Genomic DNA, 17,225 nt, shown 5'->3' with positions numbered 1-17,225 from the left:
TTAGTGGTGGTGGGATAAAGACCCAGCCTCATTCCAGCCTAGGCCACTCCATGGCTTCCATCACTGGTGTAAGTGTGAAGTGACTGAATGTCCTTGTAGGTTCTTCTGGAGACCTCCAAATATGGGCTTGCCCTGCTTGTTTGTTCTTCCTGATGGAGTAAACTATTGGGTAGCTGAAGCTTTGCAAGCATTCCCTCAGAAGGATGCCATTGTTGACTGGTATATGCATTCTCTCTTTTTTTAATAATTTTTATGGAAAAAAATTAACACTAATAAAAGCTAATACAAAATGAAATTAAAGAGAGAAAAAGAAATAGAGGAAAAAGAAATGTAAAGAAAATATAGAAAGTGCAGAAAAGAAAAGAGAAAAGAAAAGAAAAGAAAAAGACAAAAAAAAAAGATATTTAAAGAAGTGACTTCCAATCTTCTTTATAGCAGGTACAAACAAACCTGATATCTCTCCTCCCCCTTTGAAATTATGTTACATAAATCACTTCTTCCCATATCCCAACCCATATAACACTTCTTCCCATGTTGTTGTTTACTGATTCAGTTGCTTCCGACTCTTCGTGACTTCATGGACCAGCCCACGCCAGAGCTTCCTGTTGGTCATCAACACCACCGGCTCCCCCAGGGACGAGTCCGTCACCTCTAGAATATCATCTATCCATCTTGCCCTTGGTCGGCCCCTCTTCCTTTTGCCTTCCACTTCCCCTAGCATCAGCATCTTCTCCAGGGTGTCTTGTCTTCTCATTATGTGGCCAAAGTATTTCAGTTTTGCCTTTAATATCGTTCCCACAAGTGAGCAGTCTGGCTTTATTTCCTGGAGTACGGACTGGGTTGATCTTCTTGCAGTCCAAGGCACTCTCAGAATTTTCCTCCAACACCACAGTTCAAAAGCATCTATCTTCCTTCACTCAGCCTTCCTTATGGTCCAGCTCTCGCAGCCATATGTTACTACTGGGAATACCATTGCTTTAACTATGCGTGCCTTTGTTGTCAGTGTGATGTCTCTGCTCTTAACTATTTTATCGAGATTTGTCATTGCTCTTCTCCCAAGGATTCAGCGTCTTCTGATTTCCTGACTGCAGTCAGCATCTGCAGTAATCTTTGCACCTAGAAATACAAAGTCTTTCACTGCCTCTACGTTTTCTCCCTCTATTTGCCAGTTATCAATCAAGCTGGTTGCCATAATCTTGGTTTTTTTGAGGTTTAGCTGCAAGCCAGCTTTTGCACTTTCTTTTTTCACCTTCATCATAAGGCTCCTCAGTTCCTCTTTGCCTTCAGCCATCAAAGTGGTATCATCTGCATATCTGAGATTGTTAATGTTTCTTCCAGCAATTTTAACTCCAGCCTTGGATTCCTCAAGCCCAGCACGTCACATGATGTGTTCCTTCTTCCCTTATCCCAGCCCATATATCACTTCTTCCCATATCCCAATCTATTTCAATCCGCAAATCCAAAATCAGTGACAGTTCTGTCCAGTTTCAGAAAAAAGTCCATAAAGGGTTTCCAGTATTTTATAAAAGTACTTACTATTTTTATCCCTGATCAAACAAGTCAGTTTTATATTCTTTGCTCTTACATAGTATTCTGACATTGTTAATCCTTAACTTGACATTGAAACATTGTTGTAGGACTTGGTCTCAATCCATATATTCTTTTGCCCATCCTAAAAATTTTTTGAGGCTTCAATAGCCATCTCCTTACTATTTTCACTAAGTTCCCACCTTTTAAATGTATTTTTCAAAATCATAAATGGAATTAGCGTTCTCTAAATGTGACTCATCAACTGCTATTACCTTTTGAGAAAACTAAACATCTACTTGTAGCATGTCTGCTGATCTCTGTGATCTCAGGATGGGTTAGAGGGTTAGCAACACAGGTGTACTCAGGATCCAGCGCTTTTGACAAAATGATGGAAGGAGTATTTGCATCTCACCAGCATGATGTTGGTTTGTCATTTGCTCTGCCCCATCCTCTGGTTAGTGATAAATTACTTCTTAATTAGTCAAGCTTGTTTTCTTGCATGATATTTAGTGCTCTTTCACTAGAAAAGAAAAAAAAAGCTTCCCCCTATTCTCAGGGAATACTAATTGAACAATTAAGTGGTGCTGAATATGAAGAAGTGTAATAGGCTGAATATGCAAAGAGGAAATTTTAATTAACAGTAAAGGAGACATTGGTGAATGGAACTTAATTGTGAGTAAACTTTATAAAAGGATTTTGGTTTAGGGATAGGAATTACTGAAATAACAAAACCATATTGAGTGCTGCATATGGAATCATTCTATTTCCAGCTGTTTGTAAAAAACAAACGAGCAATATAGTTTCAAAAGTTAAAGCGACCTAATGCAGCTTTGAGGATTGTGGTGAGGGCAAGGCCTCCATATCAACAATCTCAGGAACACAAAAATATTACTGGAGAAAGCACTTTTCTTTCATAGAAAGGCATTTGCTTTTCTGTAGAAATAGCCTGGTATGGAGGAGGGGCAGGAGATCAGAGATCTTTTGAGCAAACAGGCTTGAAGCAGCTGCATTAATCTGGACTACTCCCATTTGGCATACTTTAGCCACCCCTTCCTTGACTCAGTATTTGGTAATGATTTCCCATGCATGCAAGAGTCACTGAATCTGAAGTCTGTCTTTAGCTATTGGCTACCTCATGTCTTGGTCCAAAGGGAAATGGGGATGATTCAGCAAAAGGGTAGGGCAGCTCTTGGCCTGAAAAAGAGTATGTAATGGCCAAACCAACCACACAGCCACAAACAAACTGAATCCCTGTACTTCTTTTCCTAAAAACCCTGTTTTCCAGTCCTTCTGCATCCAACCCTGGTAACTCAATTTTCTCTCTGTATTGGGGGTTTTCCCCTCAGAAGTGAGACTCCTTTCGAAACTTTACAGAAAGAGCTTTTTCAACCATTTGGCATGGAAAGGATTGGCACAGGTTTTTTACTAATGATGGTCCTGTCCTCCAATACCTGCGCCTAGAAAATTCTTGCTCCTATTCTTTTCCCTCCCCTCACATTTTTAGGAATGCCTTTGTAATATTACAATGATTAATTCTAGCTTAGAATCTAAATTTTAGTGTAGCCTGCATCTATTTGCATCTACACAATGGCTGAAGAATTCTGGGAGTTGTAGTCCCAGTACATCTAAAGGCTACCAAGCTCTGGAAGGTTGATTTAGATGTTACTTTTTTGAATGGAGATTTATATGTCTTCTTTTTAATGCAGTTGCATGTAGATGCATGCTTAAGATCACAATAGTGCCGCGTTCTACAAAGTTGTGTTTTTGCACGTTGCAGCTGCTGAAGTATAGAAACTGTGCATGTATCTTTCTTCTAGGACAGTTTAAATATGTTTTCCAAACCTCTGTTTAAGTTAATTGACGATTATTGTACCGGTAGTACTTTAAAACATATCTGGCATAGCATCTCCAAAGATATGGTTAATAGAAAGTAAACACGATACAGTCAAAGTTCATAACAGTATAAATACAGTAAAAAAATTAATTATATCACTATGAGCTTTCTCTCTGCTATTATTTATTTATTCATTTATTCATTCATTCATTCAATTTCTATAGCCGCCCATCTCAGCAAGTGACTCTGGGCGGCTTACAACGATATTTTCCTGATGTTTGCATTCTTTCTCTGTTAAAGAGAATGCTAAATTTTAGGAAAAAGCAAGCTCGAACAAGCAGATGGGGGTGGGGGGGAAGCATAACCTAAATTCTTTTGAAACATATTTGACCTATTGCTCAAAAGGGAGAGATGGTATCTGTTCCAAGCAGGGTATGCATTCTGAAACACTGTAGATAAGCCTGATGGAATGAGAATAGCTTCCAACTAATTGAAGGTTTAAACAGGATATATCAAGTCTGTTTGTGGCTTGTTAATTTTTTTTCTGTTATCATTTGATCTAGGTATGTCAGCTCTGTCCCTTTGCTTTCAAATTTAGTTCTATAGCTACCAATGGTATGTGAAATTAAAAGCATTGTTCTTTTTTGCATTTGATGTGGAAAGCGAGGCAGCCCTGCAGTTGGCGGGAATAGTGGTCCTCTTATTTTCACATGTATGTACTGTATGTCTGCCTTATTCTCTTGTGTCTTGTCCTTATGTCCTCTCTTGTTTATTCCTTGTTGGAAACGCACAAGGAATCACAGTAGAAAAACACTGATGTTGGAATGGAATATTTTCAGGTGCCCCCAACCTTTCTGCATGGATATGTGACATTAGCTGTAGTGTAGGCTTTTGAAACAGAATTAATCTTGCAATTCTAGAAGGCTAGCAACATGTAGGACATATTTACAGAGATTTAAGCTTTTTCACTTTTGGATTTAGTGTACTGACCCTGAAGTCAATGCCATTAGGGCTCAAGTGCCTTTTCTCTTCTTGATACTGTGCGATTTCAGTTGGAGCAATTTCAGATTATCACAGTTAAACTCATTAAAATACCATTGCATTAAAAAAGAAATGACTGATCCTTCTAACTCAGAAAAAATCATTTTATTAAAACTGTCTGATCTGAAACTTTGCATGATATCTTTGAAGAGACATCCATGGGGGGTTGGGGTGGGCTATGTCCTCCACACACAGATAATTTTTTGGTATGTATTAAGTTATCAAACACTGAGACTTTAGGATGGGGATATTAAAATTAATGGCATATACAGTATTTCTAGGTTTGGGGATTTACTGGGGGCCTATTTAGTTACTGTGTATAGGAACTGCATAATTTATTTGGGAAACAATCCCAAGTCTTGCCTTTTAGACAAGATGTGGAGTTAACCCTTTGCTTTTGGTTCCTTCTTTTTGTGGCCAGAAAAATACTTCACAATAAGTCCAGCTTTTGTTTGATGGTATCCGAGCAGCAGAACAGCTCTCATAGGGAGCTCATCTGATCCCTTTTTTGCTACAAAATGTTTTTTTTTCCCTGTCCCAGACATTTTAAATCTGTGATGGGAAAATTTTTTTTTTTAATCCCAGTTATCCCATTATATCCCAGGTTTTACCATTAGTTTGGTTTTGGAAATATTTATGTTTTCTTGCTTTATGCAATATTTGTATTAATTGAATTTTATTACTTTATGTACTTTATGAGAGCTGCGTAATGAAGCAGGTTATTGACCACTACAATTATTTTATGACATTTGTCATTTATTTATTTATTTATTTATTTACTTACTTACTTACTTACTTACTTACTTACTTACAAATTTATAAGGCCACCCAACTCACCACCATGACTCTGGGTGGCTTACAGAATTAAAAATCATAGAAACACAATACACACCCCACGGTGGCAGCAAACACATTCATATCAGCCGCTTGATTGGCTCCGAAGTAACCTGGGGTCCCCAGGCCCGCTGACAAAACCAAGTCTTCAAGGCCTTCCGGAAGAGGAGCAAGGAGGGGCAAGCAATAATACAAATATAAGGACTGGGTTTCTTTTCTGCTTGTATAGCTTGTTTGGATCCTGGCATTTCTGAGACCATGTTTTTCTTACCCTTCCAAGACTGTTGTTAGCTTGAAACCCCAATAACTGGGTCACTGAAGATTGCTCCAGCATTCCTTTTTAAACATGTACATCCTGACTCATGGAAATGCTACATACTTACCACTTCTTATTGCAAAATATACAACCCAGTCACAGCTACTGGGAAGATACTGACTGTGCATATTTACAGAGACGCAGACTTCTTAAATGAAGTAGATTTTAAGATACACGCATGCAAAAACTCAGGGATCTTGCAGGAACCGTTGAATCCTGCTAAAAACACAGAGTTCAGTTATAAAGTCTCAGGACTTGGCCAGGACAACAGAAGCTGGCAAGTTCCTGTTCCCTCTCACTCTAACTTTCCCCAAGGCTTTTTCAATACGGCACAGCCTTATGTTTGAACATGTTGGGAGAAAACAAGGATAGTATTCAAGTCCTGTTCTTTGCCAAATGGATATTTTAATGGTTGGTTGTGGGAGTGAACTGAACAGACAGTGTACAGTAAATGCAGAGCAGGATGGCAACACACCCCTCCCCACTGTTGCACTCCCTATACTGTTATGCATGTGCATCAGCAAGAAGACAATGGATTCGTGCCTGGTGTTGTTTATAGAGTCCAGCCAGAATCTCAGCAGCGTCTAGCAGGATCAACAATGGGAGGCTGACATTCTTTTAGTAAAGTATTCACACCTCTGTCTTGCCCTGTTTTTCAGCCCTCAGGGAAAGACCGAAATTGAAGTCTTTGAATCACTGCTGCAGTTTAACCCTATACATGATGCACATGAAAATACTTACACATATTCCTTCAGTGTTTTTGGCTGAGGCAAAAAATGGGAGGACCACTGAATTAAAGAGTACCCAATCTCTGTGACCTTCAGTTCTTTATGGCCTTTTTAATTATCTGGTTCTCTTCTCTGTTTCTTTATTTAAATTGAGGTTGAGGGACCAGGAATGTTTTCTATTAAGAATTCTGGTATTTTTTTGTTGGAAGCTACTTTTATTTTCTTCCCTTTGTCTGATTTTGAGCAAATTAGAAATAGAGGGAGCAAATCATCTAGCTTTCTTTCAGGTAGCTAGAGGAGGAAAATAGAGAAAAGCGCAAAAAATATATGTAACATTGATCCTTACTAGCAATGGATACATGATTTGGGGTCCCTCAGTTCTTGCCCTGGGAGACATTAAGGAGGGATGTAGCTGTATCAAGAGCCCAATCGATCTATTAACCTCTACTGTTTGGTTCCATCAGGCAGGAAACTCATATACTTACCTCCATAAGTAGAACAACTGGCAGGACTCTTTTTTATGCATAACTCTAACTTAATGATCCTAATAAACTTCTCAAGGAGAAGCCTAGCATTATTCTCTTCTGCCTTGCTTCTGGTTTGCGGTATTGAGGGATTTGGCAAATGAACATTTAATTGTATATGAATATGTACTGCCAGCATGAAATAAGACAATACAGAGACCTAGTTTGACCAGATCCTGTGCTGTTAGCAGAAGCGAACCTGAGTTCTACAACAAAGTCAAAGAACCTGCTAAGGATCTTTTCGTCAAGGGTGTAATGACCCAGGGCTTCCATGCTGTGGGGCTTTCCCACAAGACAAACAATCCTGTGAAACAAGATGTAAAAATGGCTCCCCTCCAGAACCAGTGAGAACTGTGTTTTTGCTGGCTTATTCCTCCTCCTCTATATAAATAACTGATTATGTGCTTGCCAGCAGTTTGGGATGTGATCCAAGACTGGAAATGATTTTCTTTTTGTATCTGAAGTGTCTGGATAGCAATGAGTGACATCAAGAGCTTTGATCTCACCCACTTGGGAGCTTCTTCCTCACAAGAAGTTTCCAAAGCCGACTGGAATTAGCACTGAGTCACAGTATTTATTTGGCTCGGTGATTCTCAAAAGTTTGGTAGACGGAGAATGCTATGAAATTGGATTCAACTTTGGGCAGGGTTGAGTCTAATTTTTTCTCTCTCCATGGTGTTGTCCCACTTATAAATGTGAGGGGTCTGTTACTTCTTGTTCTTCCTACTTGGTTCTGTTAGAAAAGTACTCTGCCTCACCTTCAAGCATTCTTTCCCAAGAAACAGCTAACTCTTGAAAAAGCAGCACGGTATTTTTCAAAGAGAAAAAATGATAATAAAATCTTACCAGTCTCACATTCAATAAGGAGTATAGCCATGTTGGCCTTGAGGGGGGAAAAAATCAAAATCCACCGAAGCCATACCTTCATTATTTCTTCAACTCTTCATCAAGCAGGATAGTTATTGCCTCTGGAAAATCTGGATTTCCCCCCACCTCACATTTAAAGGTAGCGCCTCCTGAGAAATATTTGAGGCTTCCTTTTCCCTGAAAATCAAGGAATATATTCCTCTTTTCATGGGAGGTAAAACTTTTTTTTTAAAGGGAGGAGGGAAACTTCTTTGTCCCGGTTTTACAACAGTCAGCAAATGTGCTGATGGCATTTATGGAAGTGGGGGCATTGGAGAAAGCTTTCTCTTTTGGTACAGAACTGATGAAGAATTGCATGGGGTTCATGAGGAAGGTGTGATGTTTTTTTCCCCTGATACATTCACTAGCATCCACTTTGCTCGTGTCTGGTGAGTGTTGGGGGGCTTTACTCAAGGGGAAGGAAAGAGACTTGCTAGGAGAGGACTCGAGGTCATGGGATAAGGGGATGGGGAGATGACAGGGGAAAGGGAGGAGATGGTGAGGTGTCGGCTAGCTATGCTGTGGCTAATCAGTGGCCTGCCTGCAATCCCTTAAGCTCCTCTCCAGGGTGGTAGAGGAAGTGCCTTGTGGCCGGTATTAAAGTGTGCCATGCATGTATGTGTGGCAATTGGGTTCAGCTTCCCATAGAACAGCTGGCTGTGTAAACTTTTTTATACCTAGAAATTATATTCTGATTCCAAGCATTCCAAGCATTTCACTATTGTCATGTATTGTTCTGTAATGGACAATATGAAGAACATATGTTCCATCGGCATGCACTGCGTGTTTACCTTCATGCTAAATAAATGCAGGCTGACATTTCAGGGTCAATTTTATCTCTCTCCTGTATTTATTCTGATATGTATTTCATATTAGGAGAAAGATGTGGAGAAATTAGTCTTACTCCATATTAGAAGGTTTCTGTTGTTTGTCATTGCCTAACAACTGTATGTGCAATGTTGTTTAAAATTGGTTTCAGTTATAAAATATATATGAGAATCTGTTTTCTTATAAACAGTATAAGCTGTGGAGGAGTTGGCATTTATGACAATTTGCTCAATGTAAAATGTCATAAATGTCATAACTTATGTATATATAAAAGCTGCTGTCTTGAGTGACGCTCAGCTCCAGGTGACTACACGGATCTGTCAATGCAGTTTTCTTAGCAACGATACAGAAGTGATTTGTCATTGCTTTCTTCCATACTGTAGGTATGTATGTATGTGTGTGTGTATACACACACACACAGACACACACACTCACACACACAGACACAATTTCACATCTAGTCTACAGAATCTTGTGGTCTCCCATCTAATTGGTAATTAAGCCTGGCCGTGCTCAGCTTTCCAAGTTCAGACGAGTCTGGCTAGGTGTGTCATCTGCTGTGACAATGTCTCTTATCCAACAAAAGCTGTTGGATAATTTGTATTCTCACATGGCTTTTGGGCACTTGAGTGGGGAAACTTGGTTAACTTTTAATCTCAGCAATGGTGGGTGTATCCCCACCATTAAAGGTTTTTTTTATCTGGTATATAGGGTTTTTTCTAGATTTGTATCATATTGTATGCATAAGATTCAATCAATAACTTATCAATGGTAACTATTCATATAAAGGTGCAGCAGCTCTTAATAATTGTCATGTTCACCATTTCAATGTTCTGTTAACATCGTAACGTTTCACATGTCAAACCGTTCTTCCGTGTCTTACATGCTTGAACGTTTGCTGGTATTTTCCATTATTGCTGTGCTCTTTATTTTGCTACTTTGGAATGTATGTTTGGGTTTGCAACTCTGTTCAAGGTTACTTTCCCAGGCAGATGTAACGGTTGCTAGCACCTGGGAGGGGGTGGTTGCTAACGAGCGCTCGGGGCGGGACTGGGTTGGAAGCAAGGCTTTTAAGTTTGTATTTGGCGCGCTTTTGCTCATTCTCAGCTTTCTCTGTATTTGCATACTATTCCTTTAATAAATCAGTTATCTTTAAGCCCAGGCTTGTGAGACTGAGTATTTGGGATTAGGCAACCATTACAATAATAAATAATAAACGTGATGAAATGAAGTATGATGTTAGAGAGACCACTTTCTAACTCCTTGGCTTCTTCTCATTGCAGACTGTCTCTTCAGAGTATGCCCCATGAACCGCTACTCTGCTCAGAAGCAATACTGGAAAGCCAAACAAACAAAGCAGGACAAAGACAAGATTGCTGATGTAGTACTGTTGCAGAAACTTCAGGTATGGTAGGCTCCCAAACCACCTTTTGCTAATCACATTTATTTTGATCAAACAAATGGTTGCTCTCCTTTGTCTTTCTTAAAATGTGATGCCCTGAATGGGACACCATGTTTTAGGAACAATCTGACCAATACAGAACAAGAGGAAGGACACCATACTGCTATTGATATAGCCTAGAATTGCATTTGCTTTTTTGCCACTGCACTGTGATTAGTTTGTGATTCGCAAAGACATTAAGGTCCTTTTTTTTTAATGTATTGCTGTCCATTTTTCTTACCCTATTTTCTTACCTATATTTTGTCTACAAATTTGATAATCAGAGTCCTCTGATCGGAGGAAATGGGCAGGGACAAATCGAATAAATAAATAAATAAATAAATAAATAAATAAAAATAATCATATTTTCCAAATCATTTACAAATATATTGAACAGCAGAAGGCTTAGAATGGCACTCTGTGGCATGCTACTCAAAACTTTCTTCCAGTTTGACTTGGAGCCATTTATGCATGCCCATTTTATACAATTGTTCAACCCTCTAGTCATCTATCAGTAGCTCAGCCCAGTCCACATTTTGCCATCTTCTATACTAGAATATTAGAGGAGACTTTGTGGAATGTTTTGTTGAAGTCAAGCTACACTTCGTCTACCTCATTCCCAGGTGAACATAACTGGTCATTTTATAAAAAATTATACTGGTTAGGCATGACTTATTCTTGATATATCCATTCTGGTTCCAGCCAAGCAATACATTCTTGTTTATATACCCACAAATGGACTATTTAATAATCTTTCCCAGAATTTTGCCCTGCCTCTTTGTCAAGCTGACAGGTCTGTACTTATTCAGGTCTTTCCCCCATTTTTTGAACATAGGAACAATATTTACCCTTCTCTAGTCCTCTAGCACTGGGCTCAATCTATGTGGTTTCTCAGAGTTCAGAACAAGGGTCTCTGAAATGACATCTACAAGTTCTTTGAGACTTAAAGTTCATGGTAGCCAAGTACTCCCTAATCATCTTTTTTATTTACTTGGGGTTGCCAGGCTCTCCTTTTGCCAATTGTTCTGCTTAGGTCCACTTGAACATAGTTTCCTTTTGAGAGAAGATCAGAGCAAAATAAGAAATAAGGATTTCTTCCCTATCACCTGTGGGCCCAACCATTCATTTTTCTTCCTTTTACTACTGACATAGCCAAAAAAGCCTTTTAAAATTTCTTTTAGTTTCCCTTGTGAGCCCACATTTCTTTTGTGCTTTAGCCTTTCTAATTTAGCTATTTGCTACTAACTACTTGCTGGTACTTCTCCTTGGTAGTTAGATGCATCTTGTATTTGTTGTACGCGTCTCTTTTAAGTCTCAGCTCAATGGAAAGTTCCTTATGTATCCACAATGGTTTGCTAAGTTGTGCCCCATTATGTTTTAAATCGCTGACCTAAATATTTCAGCTTTCTCCAACCTGCTGACTTTCAGGCATGTTTGGACTACAACTGCAATTGTTTTTGTTTTTGAGAGAGAATAAGAATGTGTGTGTGCTGCAGGAATTTTGTGAAGACTTCAGCTTTATATGCATTCTGAAAAGGGAGAAGTGCTTAGGAATGTCAGTCATGAAGTATGCTGCTGGCCCCTGGTGGGTGCTGTCTCCCAAAAGCACAGATCAGGGATAGAGCAACTGTCACTGTGGTGACAGCAAGTATTCTCAAGATTATATTCCCTTAGTCTAATCTTTGAGTACTTATTTTGTAATGATTTTTGGACTAGCTATCTTCCTTAGCAGATTGCAGGAATGCTGTGTTTAGAGGCAGAGTTTGCATTATGCTAAAGCCCCATTGCCTTCCTTAGGGCATTATCTAGTAGGGCTGTGCAATTCTTCAAGAAGGTGTTTTACTGCAGCAAGGTTAAAGTGGAGTATGCCATCAGAGTAGATTCAAGGCCTCCTTGGTTTTAAGAGGGAAAAGTAGTGGATAAATAAGCTTTACTTCACTCTGACTGGCAATACTTTCTCAGCTTTCTGCAGAATATTGAGTGGAGGCTCTGAGGCAGTGGTCTTCTTCACTGCTGCTTCTTAAAAACTTAAATCACTTGAAAAAACTGGGAAAGATTCCCAACCAGTTACTGAAATTGTTGAAAGAGACATCTGTATAGAAACTTCATCTGATTTTTGTAAGTGATGAAGGAGGCTAACAGAAAAGATTAGAGACAGTGGAGAAAGCCCAAGGTGAAATAAAGGCAAATCGCATATCCTCTTTGTCCCAGTGAAAACAATTATGTCACCTCCATGATTGGAAGCAAAGCAAAGCCACCCCCAGTAGATTGTTTGCTCTGCTCTTCCTGTCTCTTTCACTGTGTGGAACACATAAACATTTAGTTGGTGAAGTTCTTCCCCTTATATTTCCAGAATAGAGAGAGCTCTATTTCAATGTGTCAGCCTGCTTTTAAGGCATGGGACTGGAAAGCAGGAGGAGGAGGAGGAGGAGGAGGAGGAAAACTTTACTATGTATTGCCACGCTTCCAATTTCATCTTCTTGACTGAATGAACATGAACTAAAAGTGTCCAGATTCATTTCCAGAGGCATATGTGTTCTTTTCAGAAACCAAGACTTTCTAAATGCTGAATTCTGCTGCTGCTACTAATTTCTCTGTGTTTGGAATGCACTTGTTGGATGAATGCTGGCCTGACTGAGCAATAGCTTGCATTTCCTATATTTTGTTCCATAGCTTAGAGTAGGACCTACTTGTTCCTCGTTTTTCTGGATTTTTGTCAGATTTTTTCACCTTGCACAATGCAGTTAATGTATTCATTCACACAATCACCAATTGCAGTTAGCCTGAAAGGACACACATTAATACATGAATATTTGAAATATAATAAAAAAGCATTTGGCAGGGAAAAGCTATCAAGGACTTAACATAAAGCATGTTTTCTTACTTTTCCTATTGTATTTAGTACATGCATAAGCCATCATACATGTGCTTCATCATACAAAAGAGAAAAGCAAAGTGCAAATCCAATAAAAAACTGACTGAAAAATCATGACCATGTCTTATGTTTGGAACTGGAATTTCATAGGAGCATTAGATACATCAAGAAACATCTTTCTATCCCTTTCTGGATTAGGCTGACTACTGCTTTTCAATCAGAGGAAATAAAGTTCCAAAAGATAAACAGTACCAGAATAAAAGAATAGAAAGACTAAAGCATGTTGAAATTATTCTCCCAAACCTTTGAGATTGGATGGAGCCATCAGAGGTAGCCTTAAAATGTTGTCTAGTGCATGTTTACTCAGACGTAGCTCCCACTGGTTTCAATTGGACTTATCACTAGACAAATCTGCATGTCAGCCTTCTCCAGTCTGGTGCCATGAAGATGAACATTTTTGAGAGGCACTGCGTTAGTGAAGGCAGCTGAATTTCATTTTGGTGCTATGGATGAAACAGCTGCCCATCCATGCATTAGCAAGCACCACAGGGACATGTTTTTCTCTGCTAAGTTCCATTGGCATTATCAGAATGTTTTCCTGTTGACAGCTGTTCCCTCTTGTGCCTTAAGATGCTAAGAAAAAGTCCTTTTTCCTGAATTCCTGTTATCAATTCATCACAGGTTTTTCTTTCCTATTTTTGCACCTGTCCCATGCAATGCCCTAGCTGTCTCTTTTGTGCCCTAGAAGACTAGCAATTAACTCTGGTTCAGGAGGGCTTTGGGGATGAGGTGAAAAACAGATTGAGTTTTGTTATGTTGAATTCTTGGCTTCACTGCATTATTGTTCACTAATCGTTCCTATATTTTTGTATTAAAGAAATGTCCCAGAATAATTACTATTTTACATAATTTAGTGTGCTTCTACTGGTAATGCTGAGTGAAAAGCTGCAGGCCCTTCCCTAGATAATGGACATCTTTCAAATTTCTGGTTTCTGAGATTTCATGAAAGACTTTCAGCATTTCCATGAGCTAAACACTTGCAAGCAAGCAAGAAAAGAAGGATGTATAAAATGCTGGATTCTAATCCCCATGTTTATTTTTAATTATGTTTATGATCCACAGGAAGCAAAATCCTTAAAAATAATATTAAGCCTGAACTATAGAGAAGAGTAAACATTAGGCCACTCCTGAGACATCAGTTGTGTTTCTGATCCATTTCTAGGACCAGCATGAGTCAATTAGGAAGGCTTTTTCTGTTGCGTATCTTGGTCGGTTTCACTATCTGCTCCTTCCCATACTTCCTGTGCGCTGTCCAAGCCCCATAGCCCCAGGGCTTATTTGCTTATTTTTCTTACCGTTCCTTTTGCCACCCATATTTCTCTATAACTACAGTTCTGCCCCAAGCTGTGTGTGCTCTGCTTTTATCTGCCAGACTGAAAACCGAGTCAAATATTAATCCAGTGTTTACCAACATTACAATTTAATTAAATAAAACACGGTTGCCTTTTAAAAAAGAGCTTTGGATTGCCAGTGAAGCGACCCTAAAAAAGCAACTTCTGCCAGGATGGATTTGTGATTTGCATGCCAACCTGGAAGATTGTTTTATGCCACTGATTTTGAAGTGGCTGACTCATGGCTCTAATGGAGATTTCCTCACATCTCACAGGGCTTCTCTTTCTTCCTGGGCAGGCTCAGAAATCCACCAGCACCAGTTCTGTACCACTTAATGGGCACTGACTGAAGTGAAAATCTCTTGTTACTTCGTTGCACTGTTCTGCTTCAGTTCACTTATATGAGAAATGGAATCTCCTTCCTTACATCCTCCATGGAGTCTGTGATTGAGACAGACAATTTCTAGGCAAATGAGCCGTGCATGGTTCTTTTCGAATACCCTTATACTTTTGATGGACTTCTGAAATTTTTAGCTTTTATTAAAAAGAGCTAGATGTGAAAAAATATTCACAGCTTATGAAAGCAATGGCCTCGCTCTCTGCTGCTTTTCTTCACTAATATATTATGTTTCTAGCATTTCTATAGGCCAACTTAAGCAGCTATTAATAGTAGAGTTAATACCCAGTTTAAAAAAAAATACTAAATTAGTAGTGCAGTTTGATCTATGTCTGCAGAATTGTGCTGTTTTTACACAAGTTCAGATAAAATGAACTGCAACACAATCATTTTGAGAAAAAGCATGCATTTCTTGTGTTTGAATGATGAAGCTATGTAACATAGAAAGCATCTTTTTTTTTATTTGCTACTTATTTCATAGGCATATATAGGTGTTAAAAATAATTCAACGTTTTTTAAAAAATTGCTTAACCGACTAGGGCAGATGTGAGCCACCTGCAATCTGCAGGCCACTTGTATCATGTACCCTGCCCCCTAACAGTTCTGATGAAATTTGGTGGTAAAATAATTGATATTTGGTAGTACTATTTCCACCCTCATCCTCCTCACAAAAATAAAGGTGGAAATGGAAGCGTTAACATCTGCAAGGCAAAATGCATCAACTTCTAGCCTAATCCTATCTGCTCAGTTTCCACATGCAATGAAGGAAAAAACTCTTTCAGCCTTGCCCAATTGGTGGCCTCATCAGATCAACTGGCATGCCTTCTGTGGCTTTCAGAGAAGATCTTCATCTGAAAAAGATTCTTTGCTCCTGAATTAGGAGTCCCTTTCAATTAATTGTAGCTCCTGCTGTAACCCAGGAGCCAGTTCTGAGTTCTAAAGCCCAGATTTGATTCTAGCCCAAATTTAATTCTAGATCTGGCATTCTAGAGCCCCATGGACTCTTGTGAAGTTCCCATAGAATATTTATTTGTTTATTTATTTATCATCATATTTCTATGGCTGCCCATCTCACAAAAAAGTGACTGTGGGCGATGTACAATAAAAACTATAAAACAGTAATATAAAAAACAATTAACAAATTCAGAGAATTTAAAATTTGTGATTAAAAGGCAAAAAGAGGGCAGCAGATACTAATTTCAATGGAGCCACCTCAGCAACTTACCAGCACCTTGGGGCCCCAGGCCTGATGGCATAAACAAATTTTGAGGAACTTTCGGAAAATTAGCAGGGATAGAGCCAATCTCATTTCAGGCAGATGGTATTCCATAAGGTGGGCACCACGGCAGAAAAGGCCCGTCTCCTGGGTCCTGCCAGATGTAACTCCGTAGCAGATGGGATCTGCAACATACACCTTCTGCCAGATCTGATGGGATGGGCAGATGTAATCAGGAAGAGTTGTTGTTGTTTATTCGTTTAGTCGCTTCCGACTCTTCGTGACTTCATGGACCAGCCCACGCCAGAGCTTCCTGTCGGTCGTCAACACCCCCAGCTCCCCCAGGGACAAGTCCGTCACCTCTAGAATATCATCCATCCACCTTGCCCTTGGTCGGCCCCTCTTCCTTTTGCCTTCCACTCTCCCTAGCATCAACATCTTCTCCAGGGTGTCCTGTCTTCTCATTATGTGGCCAAAGTATTTCAGTTTTGCCTTTAATATCGTTCCCTCAAGTGAGCAGTCTGGCTTTATTTCCTGGAGGATGGACTGGTTTGATCTTCTTGCAGTCCAAGGCACTCTCAGAACTTTTCTCCAACATCACAGTTCCAAAGCATCGATCTTCCTTCTCTCAGCCTTCCTTATGGTCCAGCTCTCGCAGCCATATGTTACTATGGGGAACACCATTGCTTTAACTATGCGGACCTTTGTTGTCAGTGTGATGTCTCTGCTCTTAACTATTTTATCGAGATTTGTCATTGCTCTTCTCCCAAGGATTCAGCGTCTTCTGATTTCCTGACTGCAGTCAGCATCTGCAGTAATCTTTGCACCTAGGAATACAAAGTTTTTCACTGCTTCTACATTTTCTCCCTCTATTTGCCAGTTATCAATCAAGCTGGTTGCCATAATCTTGGTTTTTTTTGAGGTTTAGCTGCAAGCCAGCTTTTGCACTTTCTTCTTTCACCTTCATCATAAGGCTCCTCAGTTCCTCTTTGCTTTCAGCCATCAAAGTGGTATCATCTGCATATCTGAGATTGTTAATGTTTCTTCCAGCGATTTTAACTCCAGCCTTGGATTCCTCAAGCCCAGCATGTCGCATGATGTGTTCTGCATACAAGTTGAATAGGTAGGGTGAGAGTATACAGCCCTGCCGTACTCCTTTCCCAATCTTAAACCAGTCCGTTGTTCTGTGGTCTGTTCTTACTGTTGCTACCTGGTCGTTATACAGATTCTTCAGGAGGCATACAAGATGACTTGGTATCCCCATACCACTAAGAACTTGCCACAATTTGTTATGGTCCACACAGTCAAAGGCTTTAGAATAGTCAATAAAACAGAAATAGAAGTTTTTCTGAAACTCCCTGGCT

General features: G+C 39.5%; 1 protein-coding gene across 1 annotated transcript in view; it reads left to right on the top strand.

Annotated features, from left to right (window-relative positions):
* The window catches only part of ITPR3 (inositol 1,4,5-trisphosphate receptor type 3), a 133,353-nt gene that overhangs the window by 41,851 nt on the left and 74,277 nt on the right, over nucleotides 1-17,225 (top strand). The window contains exon 3 of the mRNA XM_063297634.1: nucleotides 9,825-9,946. Within this exon, the coding sequence (XP_063153704.1) occupies nucleotides 9,825-9,946 (122 nt within the window). The remainder of the gene's footprint in view (nucleotides 1-9,824; nucleotides 9,947-17,225) is intronic.

Source organism: Candoia aspera, chromosome 3, assembly GCF_035149785.1.
Source record: "Candoia aspera isolate rCanAsp1 chromosome 3, rCanAsp1.hap2, whole genome shotgun sequence".
Lineage (NCBI taxonomy): Eukaryota > Metazoa > Chordata > Lepidosauria > Squamata > Boidae > Candoia > Candoia aspera.
The sequence above is the reverse complement of the archived record's forward strand: the minus strand, read 5'-3'. Positions and strand labels throughout refer to the sequence as shown.